General features: G+C 36.6%; 2 protein-coding genes across 5 annotated transcripts in view; one reads left to right on the top strand and one right to left on the bottom strand.

The window, feature by feature from the left end:
- KIAA0196 (KIAA0196 ortholog) overlaps positions 1–14,583 on the top strand; it is a 63,509-nt gene extending 48,926 nt beyond the window's left edge. The window contains exons 29-30 of the transcript XR_001364130.1: positions 7,326–7,465; positions 13,986–14,583. The gene's annotated coding sequence lies outside the window, so the exon portion shown is untranslated. The remainder of the gene's footprint in view (positions 1–7,325; positions 7,466–13,985) is intronic.
- The window catches only part of SQLE (squalene epoxidase), an 18,547-nt gene continuing 2,852 nt past the window's right edge, over positions 26–15,720 (bottom strand). Inside the window, exons 2-12 of one of the 4 annotated variants that reach the window (XM_014548061.1) lie at positions 14,927–15,607; positions 11,767–12,019; positions 10,083–10,263; positions 8,854–8,950; positions 7,722–7,835; positions 7,463–7,634; positions 5,610–5,705; positions 4,592–4,734; positions 4,081–4,177; positions 1,788–1,875; positions 26–1,082 (exon numbers count right to left, since the gene is read on the bottom strand). In XM_014548061.1, coding sequence (XP_014403547.1) covers positions 890–1,082; positions 1,788–1,875; positions 4,081–4,177; positions 4,592–4,734; positions 5,610–5,705; positions 7,463–7,634; positions 7,722–7,835; positions 8,854–8,950; positions 10,083–10,263; positions 11,767–12,019; positions 14,927–15,223 — 1,731 coding nt within the window. In that variant the 5' untranslated portion in view covers positions 15,224–15,607 and the 3' untranslated portion in view covers positions 26–889. Of the gene's footprint in view, positions 1,083–1,327; positions 1,876–4,080; positions 4,178–4,591; positions 4,735–5,609; positions 5,706–7,462; positions 7,635–7,721; positions 7,836–8,853; positions 8,951–10,082; positions 10,264–11,766; positions 12,020–14,926; positions 15,709–15,720 lie in introns of those variants that run through there. The other 3 variants (XR_001364131.1, XM_014548063.1, XM_014548062.1) reach the window with 3 other exon arrangements.

The raw sequence follows: 15,720 nt of genomic DNA on the forward strand, positions 1-15,720 counted from the left end.
TTTTTCAATCGAAAGAACTTAAAAGTTAAAAAAGATAAAGTTTTATTATTAAAAGCTTACATGTGATTTTAGCCCTAATCATTAGAATCTAAAGTCATTACTTAATAGTCCAGGTTATATTTTACTGCTCTGATTTCAGGGGGAGCATTACTGATACTGTGATTAACTCACGTCTATAATCTTTTCAAATACACCATAAACTTGGAAAAACATATTGGTTTTAAGGCATTATACCAGACATTACAAGTGCTTTTTATTCATTCACTGTTTCTTGAAACAATCCTAGCCTGGCTTATTAATGCTCTACAGTGGACCTTATAAAGCCCTTGCTGCTTTCCTGTATGAATGTATAAATGTGATATTTTCCAAGAACTCAGAAAAGAACCTTATCACACTGTCTCCCTGGATAGATGAGAAAAATCAGGTCCAGAGATTTAAGGCAACTTCCCCCAGCATCAGCGTCAGAACAGGTTTCCCTCTGCATTTTGCATCCCACTGTGGTCTTCTTTTCCATCATCCTGAAGCTACGTAAAGAAGTCCACAACAAGAAACAAAACGACCTGAGGGTTCATTCTTCATTTTATTTGTATGTCCCACAGTAACTCATTCCAAATACTGAATTCAAAAGAAAAACTGTTCTCAGTATTAGCACTAATTTATGGTAACAATCATTTCTTTTGAACTACCTTATTTGACCCTTCATTTTAAATTGAAAATTAAAGTATATATTTACATGTTTATATACAAATAACTTCAAAAACAAATTAATTCCAGTCTTGGTCCAAGAGTTTCCAAGAAGTGGTATAGTACCATACTGCATAAATCCTCTTCCGAAAGTCACTTAGGACTTGGTGAGTTCCAAATATTCATTCACAAATGGTCCCTCTCTTTAAAGAACCAAGTACTTCATTTCTGAGTAAATCAGAGGGAATATCACAGAACATGCTTTGTAAAATACAGCACCACTACTGAAAATGGCTCGGGGTTTCGTAATCCAAGGTTCTGATTTAAAGCAAAAATATGTGGCATAGATGGCAACAGCAAAGAAGTGTCCAATTAAACTTAGAGGATTAGGAGAGAGCCTGTAATAGAAGAAAAACAAAACATAAATATTGGTAAGACACAGAAATCAAATTTACTAGAAAATAGTTTCAATTGTGTGTATGATCTATAAAGCTAATAAACATTCTACATTTTAGAGGACTTTATAAGCTTGTGTCTGCCTGCTAAGTTTGATGCAGGGATGAACTTTTAAAACATATTTTTACAAGAAACTACTTGGACTATACCTGTCAGAGAATTCAGTAACTACTCTTAGTCTAGTTTACACAAGTCCTATGTTTTGAGTTGTTTTCTTTTGGTAATCTTGAGTCTGGCCTATGGGAGTCTGACATTCAGATTATAGAAGAGAAAAGACAACATCTGCACTGTGAAAATTATCACTGAGTTTCTTGAGTCCCTGCACTTGAATGGAATTAATTTTTAAATACAAATTTTTCAGTCATCCATGGCTCCCATAGATCAGATGTGGATTAGCCCACAGGCAAAAAACAAGCTTCTATTTTAATCAAGGGTTTTAGCCTCGTCTACCGACAACTTCTAATCAATGCTGTTTCCCCAAATAAAGCACAGGCATAAATGTTGTCTTTTCTCATTTCTCTGGGAATCCTGATTTGCATACTAGTGAATAATAAAATGACAAAATATATAAGGAGAAAATTCTGCAGTAATTCTTAACAATCCTAAGGACATCTGGACTATGTTTCCTTTGTGTCAAAACAACTTACACAGAAAGCAGCCCAACAGGACCAGCAACACACTCTCCACCAAGTTTGAAATATAAAAAACAGGCTTTTCTTAGCTGATGTAGGGAATCTAAAAAAAAATTTAAAAATTACTCTCAATCAAATTATACATTTATGTTAGGGTGCTAATGACATATCAGAATAAAAAATGTAACAAATATCAAACCTATAATTTTTTTTTTAAATCTAGTCCTGAAATTTCAACAATCTAAGATTTCTTTTACATTCCACAATCAACATTATGGGTAGTGATATGAATAAACTTTTCTGTTAATAAATAAATGACTATACCAAAAATGTAGGTCCCGGAAGTTAGAGTTGTTTAAACTATTTCCTTGATTATGTTATAAATTCATTCAATGATGCAAAATATTCTGTAAACTCTTTGTTATAAAATCACAATTCTGGAAACCAAATACCTTGTCTGAGATGCCCAACCCATACCTTTAAGCGGTAAATTATCAAGTTAAAAAAATAGCTGTGAATAATAAAAAATGTCTCCTATTTGTATAGCTTTTTACACTTTTCAAAGTAACTCATTAAATACTCACAACATAGTATAATCAATCCATAACCTATTTTGATAGTTTAGAATTAATGTTCTTTTCAGGTCTGCCTAGATTTTTTTCTTAACAACCAATAAAATAGGATGCAATAGGTAAACTTATACTCCAATATGCCCTAGCCCAAGGGTGGGCAAACTTTTTGACTCGAGGGCCACAATGGGTTCTTAAACTGGACCGGAGGGCCGGAACAAAAGCATGGATGGAGTGTTTGTGTGAACTAATATAAATTCAAAGTAAACATCATTCCTTCAAGGGCACATATCTCAGTTGCAGGTTCCTCCCCGGCCCAGGCCCTGGTCAGGGCTTGTGCAGGAGGCAACCAATCGATGTGCTTCTCTCATATTGATGTTTCTCTCTGTCTTTCCCTCTCTCTTCCACTCTCGCTAAAAAAAAAATAAAAAAATAAAAAAATCAACGGAAAAATATCCTCAGGTGAGGATTAACAAAAAACAAGCTTGTACTTCAATAAAGCTCTTTTCTTCTCCAATCTTTCATAACTTTTTTATCACAGATTGACAGATTCAAATTCATAATGTAAGAAACACAACACCTTAGGAAAGCTTTAAAGAACTTAGAAAAACTCAAAACTGAGTTCTTTTTACTTGCCCAACCAGACATTTAACTTCTTTACCAGTTAGCGAGAGAGATTTGTTTGGCAAATCACCATCCCTGAGTTTTTTGTTTTTTTTTTTTTTCTTTTAGCAAGAATAATGGTTATAGAGGTTACAGAAGGCATTTGTAGTGTATTATCCTTTGTAATCAGATCACCAAACCACAGATCACTAAAGGCCTTGGCCAGGTTATAGAAATAGTGTTGGGATCTGAAGGAATGGGATCTGAGTTATATTTACTCTTGAAAACCTGAAGGTCTAGTTTCGTTAACTGATTTGTACACTGCTGTGGTTGGGAGGTGGCACTCTTGCCTTCCCTCCATTTCTAACACGGCTTCTGCTAAGTCATGTTTTCCTTACTATATAGATTGACCACCACCTCTCTATAGGAATATGAAAACAAAAGCAGGGGAAGATTTCAAATAAGCAAAAGGTGGATGCGTTCTGCTACTTTGTGCATTTTTAAAATATATATATTGATTTCAGAGAGGAAAGGAGAGGGGGAGAGAGAGAGAGAAACTTCAATGATGAGAATCACTAATTGGCTGACTCCTGACCACCCCCTACTGGAGATCAAACCTACAACCCAGGCATGTGCTCCAACCAGGAATAGAACCGAGATCTCCTGGTTCATAGGTTGACACACAATCACTGAGTCACACTGGCCGGGCTACTTGTGCATTTGATGACAAAAACAATGTTACCTGGAGCTCACATTCATTTCATAAAATTCTATTTGGGGGGGAAAATGGAAACTAGTGTTTGGGAAGAAAAATGAACAACTATATTGCCTTTTAATTCATGACCATCAAGATTCTCCAATACAATCTTATGCATCTGGTTTGGACCAAGGGAATTAAAAGTAGCAATACATTATCAGTGTATTGCTTTTAGGGTTGTCTAAGGGGAAGACGGCAGCCATGTCTAACAGATTCACGATGATGCTCAAGGATGGAGTTAAAAATGATTACCAACCTGAGAGTCAGCAAACTCAGGAAACATTTGTTTCTGGCCTAATTGCTAAATTTTTTATAGTTCAATTCTGTTCCTCTACTAAAAATCTACAATAATATTTATTTTTTTAAAATCTGCACTTACCATCTTTTGCAGAAAATAATTCATAAAGTGCCTGAGCAAGGATATTCACAACAAAGGAATGAGACATTTTTCTTGACCAATAGAATGATTTTTTGGCCTAAAAAAGGAAAAGATCACTTATTATATGGTAAGGAAGGGGGAAAAAAAGCACCAACTGATGTTTATAATCCCCTCAAATAGATATTTATCCTGAGGTCCACGTAGAATTATGCCCTGCCAGTTACCAAAAAGTCTTCAGAGCAATGAGTTATGAAGCAAAGAGTATCACTGCAGCTAAGTTTACAATCGGTATGAGCAAAGTGGCACATGCAATCAAGTGTTACCTAATATTCAAATACAGAAATTGAGATTCTCTAAGGTTCACAGGTTGCTGGTCAGGTTCTATAAGCCTGCATAGGATTGCCTAAGAACCATTAAGCATCAGATCTCCCCATCAAGGCCCCATTCCTTTTAGGCCCCACAAAGAAATCTATTTTGAGACATTTTTTGTCAGAATAATTTAATCTCTTACCTGGAAAACAGCTGCATCATCATAAAGATCAGGGATACCCTTTAGCAATTTCCTCCACAGTTTTATATCTTTAAAAACAACACTCATTCCTCCTCCGGTGAGAGGATGCCTTATATTATATGCATCTCCCAAAAGAAGAACACCTAGAAAGAGGTAATTTAAAGTATGACATCATCCTGCAGCATCACTTGAGACCAAAAATAAAAGTATGTTAACTTATAAATGTTATTGATGGGAGTTATTAGTAAATAGTAACGTGAAAATAACAAGGGTACAGATCATGACTAAATTCTATTGAGGCAAAAATTCAAGAGTTGATTCAGTCAATAGCTACTGGTATCTAATATGTGCCAGATACTGGGAATACAGTGAGAAAAAGACTATGATCTCTGCCCTCATGAAATCCATATGCGAATTTAATATTAAACAATGTCAAGGCATTTATAAGGCCTCTTTCATGAAAAAAAAATCAAAAGGATCTACAGGTATCCAGGCATAAGAAACAAGTCTTCTAACAAGGGGGGAAAAACCAAGAGGTCATGGACATTTCACAGCAATATTCACTGCCAGCACACGACAGAGAAATGTCTGTACAATTCTAAGGAAAGAGGGTAGGCCTAGGAAGATTATTTCCAGCCACATCATAGTTCAAGCTGAAAAGCATCAGGGGAGATATTCTCAAAACCATCAGAAGTTAATTCAGGAGAATAAACCTTGATTGAATCTTATCTGAAAATTAGGAAGCTCCACAATTTGCCTCTAGGTGCACCTCCTGACTGCTGCCCCACTCTGAGATTCCCAGTCCATTGTCAGAATTATGGATAATTGTTTTATTAAATAATAACTACAGCTATCATAAACTAATTTTGGTATTAGTAATGTGTTAATTCATGGAAACCAATTCTCTGTCCCACATGTTATTCCCAGCAGCATAAATTTAACCATGTATTTGTCACTTGGAATACTGAATATGAATATTTGGAATACCATTTATAAAATAAATCCAATAAAATAATACCTCGTTTGTTTACTGGTGAAGGAGGAAGGAAGCTTGCTGGCATAGACCTCAAACGAGAATTCTGTGTGGCTTCTAAGAATGGTTCTTTCAAGTGATCTGCAATAAACCCCACCCCACCAAATAAAGGGTTTATAACATTTAAATTACCAATTACCACATTTTCTTATCAAATATAAAGAAATAACTACTATATATCTGTTATGGTTGTTACATATATTCCTTGTGATAAATAAAAAGCTAATTATTTTATTAATAAAACTGTTTATTAAGCACTTATTCATGCTAAGGAATGACTAAGGAATCTTAAGAGAAAATTAATGTAAAAAGAAATACAGCTAAATAAATAAAAAACTAGATGAACAGTGAAGCAAATTCAGATGACATGAGATCGGGAGAAAACCACCTGCCTCTGCTCCAGATGTTAACTGACAGCTGTCATAATTAACAATTTATTGTCACCACCATATTCTGGTAATATCAGATGAAATATACTAACATTTCACAAACAGCAGAAGGTTATGTATACTAGAAACAGGATTTAAGTAATTAAGTATAAAGATATTTCAAGAGTTTACAGACCTTAGATTGCTAGCCAGACTACTTTTAAAAAATATTAAAATTTTGTCAATAATGATAATTATTCTGAAAACTATGCTTTATTGATATGAAAAGTATATCAAAACTATTTTTTTTAACGTGGAGATTTTCTTATGTGCTAGTTTAAATAAATAGTTCAGCTCCAGTGTATCTTATTGGCTGGATGCATTTTTCACCTGCCAATCTTATCTCTGGCCTGTTTTTGTTTTGTTTTTTTTCAGTTTTTGATAACAATTTATATTTTATAATACATAATACAGTACACAAGACTATTTGGAAAAATTAAAAATAGACAAAATCTAAAATTAAACAAAATCACTTAGCTCCATAGCCCAGACATAAACAAGCCTATTATTGGTGTATCTTTTATACATTTGTTCATAAATATCACTTAAAAGGATTATAAAAACAATCTAAAATGAATATTAAAAAGAATAGTATTGAATGGTATGAAATAAAAAATTAGTTTTCTGTCCAATTCTATTCTCTCATTTTTCTTTGTATATGCAGTAGATTTAGACCATTTCTACTTTTATTCTTTTGATATCTACTTTCATGACTTCAATAATAATTTCATAACTCCATTAGGGATTTACCAGAGGATACACACTATGAAAGAAACTTAGCTCACATATACTAATACCCATCTCTCCTCTAATTTACGTATTTTAGTGAAAATATATTGGCTTTCATTTGCTTAATATTAATAGTTTTTCATGATAAACAAGTATATTTTATTGATCCAATAACCTTAATTATGTATATTTTGACTCCCTATTAGGTAATACATATAAATGTGCATCTCCAGGAATCCCGCCTTTTTTGTCTCTACAAATTGGGTTAATTTATCCAGGGCCACAGTTGATGGTTTTACAGACAACTCCAGGCAGTTCCATCATTCATAGTCATCATACATTTGTATAGTTATTGCTGTAAAGTCTCTTGCAGATGGGGCTGCTATTTCATAATTCACACAAATACTCCATTTGGCTAAAAATAGATAAAACTGATAAATTATGTGCAGTGTATTCTGCAACTGTAATAAAGTGTTTTGTTCATATGTTTATTCTGGAATCTGAAAACCAGTAAATATGATAACTTTGTATATTTATTGCCTAGAATTGGAAATGTGGACTCCTATGTGACTAAATCTGGCCTGCTTTAACACAGCGTTAGTGAGGACTGAAGATGAAGAGCCTTTTGTGAGATGTGCTTTCACACTTAGATTACAATGAAAGTGAAATCCTATTTCTTACCAGGTAATTGTGGGTAAATTTTTTCAACCATGTATTCTCTTAAATTCCTTGGCAATTCTCCTTGAACATCAACAAGTACTCGAGTTTCATGAGATGAAATCTGGTAGATGAGAACTGGGCTTGGATTAAGTAAAAGAAGTTCAGCATGATTTGCTTTAAATTGTGGTGCATTCTAGAAAAAATAAAATGAAATATTTTAATAATTTTAGAATTTCAGGTTGCTTTTATTTTTTTACAATCACACCCCTACAGTAAGTACCTCCATAAGAAAGCCAACAAAATGAGATGAAACGGAAACTTTACTCGAGATCAGGTTTTTCCTAAACTTGGAAAATAGTCCATCTGCAACAACAGTCAATGGAGCATGGAGTTCCTACAACAAAGATAAAGAACATTCAGCTAAGCAGTTAGAAATACACAGTAAAAGGACCATTCTTTTAAAATGTGCATGAACGGATTTAAATATGTTACCGGATAACATTATAGAGGATATTTAAAGATAATACTATTGAGGAAGCTGTTATGTGGACTTAAGTTAATGCATGCCCAATCTTTAGAGACACTTCCTGGAGTCCCTGAGGATCACCTTCCTCCAAAGCTCTACCATCCAAACCATCTGGGATTAAGCTGCACTTGATAAACAATGAAGAAAACCATAAAGCAAGCATACCCAATAGAAGACTGAAATCCCATTCATTACAAATTCCAAGGACAAGCCAATTTTTTGTATTCTAGAATTTCATAATTGATATAGTACTTCAATCAGTGGCTAGGACTTTGAAGAATTTTTGTGCGCGCGGGTGTACATACAATTTATTATTACCTGGCAATCACCCTCATTAGAGTACAATTTCTAGGAGGGGGTGAGCCTATAGAGCAGCTCAGAAGAACACAGATTAGTCTTTTACTAGGCCAACAGGAGCAGATACTAGAAACTATTTTCTTCTGCTATTTCCTTAGATTCTCTTACTTTTGCCTTTCTTACTTAAACAACTGTTTCTTTTAGCTTAGTCATTTCTTTTATGTTGAATCCTTCCTTCACCTTCCAGTTCCCCTCGGCTTCTCTGCTAGTGTATATTTCTCATTCAGTTTTTAATACTGTTAATAGAGTGGTGTTTGTTTGCAAAGTTATTTATATAACATTCTGAGGTGCACTAAAGACAATGTGTTATGCTTAGAAAGAACTTAACTCCATTTGTTGAGTAATAATTTACTGAGGGGGGGAGGTTGGGGATTTAATGGGGGGGATGAGGACACATTTGTAATACCTTAACTAATAAAGAATTTAAAAAAAAAATAATAATAATTTACTGAGCCCACTTTTTTAAAGGAGGAGGAGAAAATGAAAGAGGAAAATCTCTTAGGAGAAGCTAACACCTGATATATCTCACCTTGATGTCTCCAGTTTCTTTATCCCTGTACTGAACTCCAACCACAGCATCATCTTCTTCTAATAACTGGAGCGCAACGCCCTCAATAAACTTCGTACTAAAAGATAGATAAACAAATACATTCTATAGTAGCTCACTGGAGCAATTTAAGTAAGGAATCATAAATTCCTTATCCCTCATCTTGTTTACCCACGTAAACTGGACATGCATGTGGGTGCACACACATGTACATAAAAAAAGGTATGGAGTGACAAAAAAGGCAAAAACATCATTAATGATTTTTAGAATTATGTGTGGTTTTTAACACATTGTATGCGGGAAACGTATTTATATGTTTTACGTTGACTGTAAGAAGTAGAGCCACCTGTTAGCGCTCGATAAAAACTACCCGCAAACAATGTATTAATATCTAATTTTTAAGAACTGACTACATTACTAATGTAATATTTTAAAAAGTAACGTTAGATTTTTATCTCAATTTATCTACATGCAAATAAACTTAACATACCCTCAACCAATTCATACACAGATGAGAATACAGAATTGAAGTTTATCCAGCAAATTATTCAGAGTGGTTAATTCTAGTTAGAAGCATCATGGATAATTTTTTAAATCTTCTTTATATTTTGGGGCACTTTTCTACAATAAACATATTCTAGTTCCACAGATATAAAATCCTTTCAGTCTTAAAGATAAAATTACTTCAACACTTAAGCTTATGCCAGTGACAAGAGGTTCTCATATTTTAAAAGTTCAATTATAATGTTTAAAGGCTAGAGGCAAATACAAGTTAATAGAAAAGAGAAGAAGCCAGTCCTGTCACACTAGGTCCTTCATAACAATGGAACAGGGACTTTCCCTTAAAGGCCTCTGTCCTAACTTAATAGGAAGTATTATAGTCACAAACCCTAACTCCCAATAGGCACACATGCACTGCCTTCTTAGTTACAATAACTGAATCCTCTAAATTCCAACCACGTAACAATCCCACAATTTATTTAGTCAAAGGAAAATTCTCAACAGTTCCATGTCTATCCAAAAAGAATTCTCTATATGATATTCTTAATAAAGGCACTGAAAAGATTTAACACTCTTCTAACTTATGGTTTATTTTAGCGTAAGACCTATGGTCTAGCCCACATCTGAACACTTATGGAAAGTTATAAAATAGTATTTGTACTTAAATGTGTTAATTCTTTAACATTATATATTTGAAGCCATAGTCTTACTTGGGCTCTGCCATAGCTGCCTTCCGGAGACTCATGATGAATCTTCCATGATGGAAAGCTCTTCCACTCTGCACTTGATTGTCTTCTAGCAGAGGGTAAGGAATCTGAACATCTGATTTGCTTTCCCGATCATGAATTATGTAGCCATGTATAACCTGGGCATCAATACCTTCCACTGTATCTACAAAACAATTCCGTTTAAAAAAAATCAATTTTGTTAATATGCCGAGTTATGGTAGACATGAAGAGAACATGAAGGCATGGAAAGTCTCTGTCTTCAAAAGGTAGACATTCATGTAACTTTCAGAAATTTTAATGCTTCTGTAAGATGACACTCTTAGCAAATTTATAGTATCACAAACGATTAATATTTATATATAAAACTCACACATTAAAATCCATAGGAAAAATATTAAGACCCAATTACAATGGGTAGAAAGTATACAGATGATTCACATTAAACAATATAGAAACATTGAACATATCAGAAAAAGGTTCAAAACTTGATTTAAAAAAATAAATCAAATTAAAACAAAATACCAAATCTATCAAAATTGCTGGTAAGATTAGAGAAAATTGATAAATTTATATTATTGGTCATGTGATAAACTAATAACATTTTAGAAAATAATAAAGCAATAATTATCATAAAGTTATCCACTGACATTATACTAGTAATCTTAGTCTTAAAAATTCATCTAAGACATTCACCCTGAAAATATAATTTTTAATAACTTTTAAAGTTATATACAAGAACTAGAGGCCTGGTGCATAAAATTCGTGCACGGGTGCGGTCCCTAGGCCTGGCTGGCGATCGAAGGGCAAGCGTCTGGCGTGGAAGGGCAGGTCCCAGCTGATCTCTGGGCCCTAGGCAGCACCTGGGCCCCTGGGCCCCCGTGCCCCTCTCTGCCTGAGTCATTGGGTCCCCGCCAGGCTCCCTCAGTGCCTGGGAGCCAGGCAGCAGCCCACTCCCATCTGCCTTGGCCTGGTGCCGCCTGCTCACCTGCTCCACCATCCCACCAGGGTTCTACTCTCATCAGGGCCCATCGGGGCTGGCAGTGCCTCCACTGCCACCCACTGCCAGCACCATGTCGCCAACACCCACCATGTCCCACGCCACCCCCTGGTGGTCAGCGCACGTCATAGCGAGCGGTCGAACTCCCAGTAGAACTCCCAGTCAAGGAGACAATTTGCATATTAGGCTTTTATTATATAGGATAGGTTCACTACAGTGTTATCTCTAATAAAAAACCTAAATATTAATGTAAGTTAGAAAGGTAAGGTACATTATGAACTATCAATTAAGAAAATACTATGCACAGACATACAATTATAATGAAAAACAATGATTAACAGTAATAAAAATATACTTATGTTACATGAAAAAGTGGAGTTTAGCAAGTATATTAATATCGTCACATACTATATGTTTAAATACATTAAAATACAATGTTAAGATAAAGTACATTAAAATAATTTCATTTCTGATTAAAGAAAAACTTTTACCACACATCTATGCCAAGATCAAAATAGTTTTCTGATACACTTTTTAATTACTCTAAAAGTGAGTAGAGTATCTTTTTTAAATGAAAATAAAATAGAATACCTTTTTACCAGGGATAGGGTAGTCTAAAATGAACAGTGCTTCCTTATACCACAGAACTCAACACCAATATGAACCTACCTTCAAGACCAAGGTCTTTAAGGACATGATAACCACCTGGCTGCAGAAATTCTCCAACTATCCTGTCAGGCTCTTGTAAATCTCTCTCAATTACTGTCACCTTTCTTCCATCTCTGGAGAGCACTGCTGCCAAAGCAGAGCCAAGGACACCAGATCCCACAATGATAACTTCTGGATCATTTTGAGAAGATATCGATGTAGAGGCAGCTGCTCCTATTAAGGTGGTTTCTGAAATATTGGTTCCTTTTTTGCACTGTTTCAAAAAAAAAAAAAAAGTAAATTATTTTTTTTACTATCCTTAAATCTTATTGCTACTATACAGACACATTGGACTTTTGCATCTGGGCAAAGCTGCCCCCTAACCATTACCAAACCAAATGAACCATTATGTCCTTAAATCCTGATCATATATGAAAACCAACAACACTAAAATATTGAAGAAATAAGAAGGCATAATAATATCCCAATAAAATTAAGTGTATATTCCTTTTCCAAATATGGTATTTAGAAAATGCTGTGATACAGATATATTTAGAAATTCACACCAGGCAAAATATAAAAAAAATGTTTACAGGGGGCTTCAAAGGCTTATTATAGGGAAAATTCTATCATTAATTACTCAATTCTTCAAACATAATCTGAGAATCTGCCAAATGCAAATCACATACAACTTCCAGTTGGACTTCATGTTGCAAACTATTCAGCACCTTTTACATATTGCCACTATTCACCTTTATTTTCTCCTTCTGTACTGTCATCTGAAAAATCTACCTCAATCTAAAATCACTTCTATGTAAAAAATTGTCAGATTTTGCCTACTCATCTACTAATTGAGAATTATTTAACTCTACAAAATTCCAAAAAGAACAATATAACTCCTTGTCCCTTGGAACTTGACCTGTTCACAATTTTAGTCTTTGACATGTAAGAACATATTTAATTTACTCCTTCATTTTAACTCTGATTCTCTAAGAGAGCCTGGTCAGTAATGTCAATCAAGTTGGTCCTCCAATTTACTAATAAGGACAAACATTAAACCTATCACTAATTGGGCTGACAGTAAAAACTTTAACTTTGAACATAAGAAGATGAAAAAGTCCTGTTTTGAGAGATTTATGCCCACTGATAATAACAGTGACTGTATGGGTTTTGTGTTTTTTTTTTAATGAACAATTCAATGCTGTAATAAGTAATTTTTTTCTTTTTTTGGCCTATGGATTCACAAATATGACTACATTTCATTTCAGGTAAAGATTTGCAAGGAACCATCTTCCTTGAGTTCTCTGACCTTAAGGATTAAAATAAGACTAATTGTCATTTTGAAGTGTTTTTAATAAAAGAGACCTCAGGCAGAAAGGAAGGAAATAACCCCAAAAATCCTTTAGAACTTTAATTCTCTGTGATCCTAATATTCTTTTATTATGTTTCCATAATGGACTGGGGCCTTGTCCATTCCATTTTTTATCATTTTTCTTAGGGAAATTAACTTTCTGTCCTTTACCAAGAGAAGCCGAGAGTAGACTCCTCCCATTAGTATAGCATTTCTTACTGGCCAGAATAACTGACTATATATATAAATTATTGTTCTGAGAGCAAGATAAGCTTCTTTTGTCATCTTATGCCATTTTAAATTAGTTTTTCTTCAAGGTTTTCCCTGTTACACACACACACACACACACACACACACTCAATCCTGGTGGAATGGAACACTGGAGGAAGTCAGAACCTGGTCAGGAGAAGCAGCACTGAAGGGAACTTAGTACTTAATAAGAAGCAGAAAGCCTGAGGCATTCACAGAGTGGGAGCAAGGCAGACTGCAGCTAACCCAATGCTCCTACCCCAAGATTTGTCTACACAGCATGCATGATGTGACCCCATTCCTTCAAGGACCCTGAGGGACAACAATACCCAAGATTTCAATCTGAGAATCAAAGTTTCCCCCTCCCTCCTCTCCCATTCCTCCAGCCTACACCCACCATCCCACTACTCAAAAGGCTCCTAACAGATGCATCCTACCTTTAGACTAACATTAATAACTACTATTAGACAGTTATGGACCAAGCATTAAATCATTTAATTCCCTAACTACCAGTAAGGCTGCTGCTGTCCCCATCTAACAGAAGAGACAACAGTCTTACAGAGACTAAGCCATTTGCCAAAGGTCTCACAGCCACAGGTAGCAGAACAGAACTTCTAAACCAAGTCCCTGTCTCCTGCAGGCTTGCTGACCTGTACTGTGGATGTAAAACTAATGCAGCCCCGGAACCCTGACTCTGCGGGCCTCTACCCTATGTCCACCCTCACCTGGTCTACCGCTGGTCTCTGCCCTGAAATCCTGGCTCCCATTCCTGTCTCCCTACAATCGTCTTCACACAGCAATTGGAATGCTCTTTTTAAAAAGTAAGTCAAATACTGTTACTCCCGTGCTTCAAATCCTCCAGTGCTCTTGGGAAGAGGTCCAACACCATTGACCAATAGGCCTAGAGTTCTGGCTTAACAGCCTCATCTCCACTGCCCTCCTCCGCTGCTTTCGCAAGGATCATAACTTCGCGTGGATTTGAAGCTGTCTTTGGTTTGGAAACATGACTGCACTGTGGACATTGCTCACTTACTCACCTCATCAGGGCATCGCTGCACCGATTTGCTCAAGGCCCCAGCATGTGGAAAGAGAGCACTGTGCCCATGGCTGCAGAATGCTAGGCACCTTCATTCTGCCCAGCCAGCTGTCACTTCTGGACACAGAGGACTCACCTGCAGCAGGTGTCCTTCCGGGTACCAATAGCAACCTCACCCAGGGATTTAAATAAAACATTCTTTTTTTCCATCACAGAAAGTGATTCTGTCCTCCTTCAAAATGAAATTCTAACCTTCCATGTCACCTTTCATAAGCAAACCGATATTCATGATGAAATCAACATTCATAATAACATAATTTCATTTAGTCTTGGCTCAGCCAACACTAAATGAAATGTTTCCAAGTCCTTGCTAAGAGTGCCAAGGAACAGTCAAAAGCTTTTTAAAACAAACAAAAAAAACAAGTACATGAGAATTCATACCTGAGTATCTACGCCTCTTAGAGAAAATGGACATTTGAGTGACCCCAACCCTAGTTTTAAAATAAGATACGCATTCCTTTGACCACTTTGAATATTCAACCCACCTTCCTGGACCCGAGCTGCTCGTTATTTTCTGTCCCCGGCGGGGATTTGGCCCAGAAGAAGCCGATGAAAGGCAGGGCCGCCAGGAGGTCCGAGAAGACGGCGAGCTGGGAGCCCTTCTGCTGGCGCCGCGGGAGGGCCCCGCCGCGGGAGCGGCAGCGGCAGCGGTAGGACAGCACCAGGCCCAGCGACAGGAACACCAGCACGCACAGCAGCAGCTCCTTGTTGGCCCAAGTGACCACGTCCCCGCATTTCTTATAAAAGTACGTGAAGGTGGCAAGGCCGAGGAAGGTCCACATGGTCGATGCTGAGATCCTCTGCTGTCCTTGTAGGACGCTGATGATTCGAGATTCTCCCCAAAATGTGTTCCCAAAAGGAGCACCGGGAGCCGGCCCCGCTCCAGGGACCGTCCTCACAGGATTACAATTCCAATCAGGCTCATTTAGAAAATCCTAACGCGAGTATGAAAGTATCTGAATGGGGAAGGTGGGGCTTGGCAGTCTGTCAAAACCGCCTGCTCCCACGGCTCCGGGCTTAGACTCTCCTCTCTCTGGGGCCATCCATTTATGTTTCTTCCTTTCTTTTGTGAGATGGGTTTCCCTGAGGGTTGTTGAGGATGATGGTTTCAGTTCTGATGGTGGCTCATCGTGCTGTAAAACGCTCTCTCAACAGCAGCAGGTGCCCTACGAGAAGATGGAGGAGGAAAAAGTCAAATACCTTGGCGCCGAGAAAAATGCGGCCTTGCCTCTTCCGCCGGCGATGGCGGGGCGAGCGCGGAGTCGGAGTCCTCGACCCG

The sequence above is a fragment of the Myotis brandtii genome, unplaced genomic scaffold (genome assembly GCF_000412655.1).
Source record: "Myotis brandtii unplaced genomic scaffold, ASM41265v1 scaffold494, whole genome shotgun sequence".
NCBI lineage: Eukaryota > Metazoa > Chordata > Mammalia > Chiroptera > Vespertilionidae > Myotis > Myotis brandtii.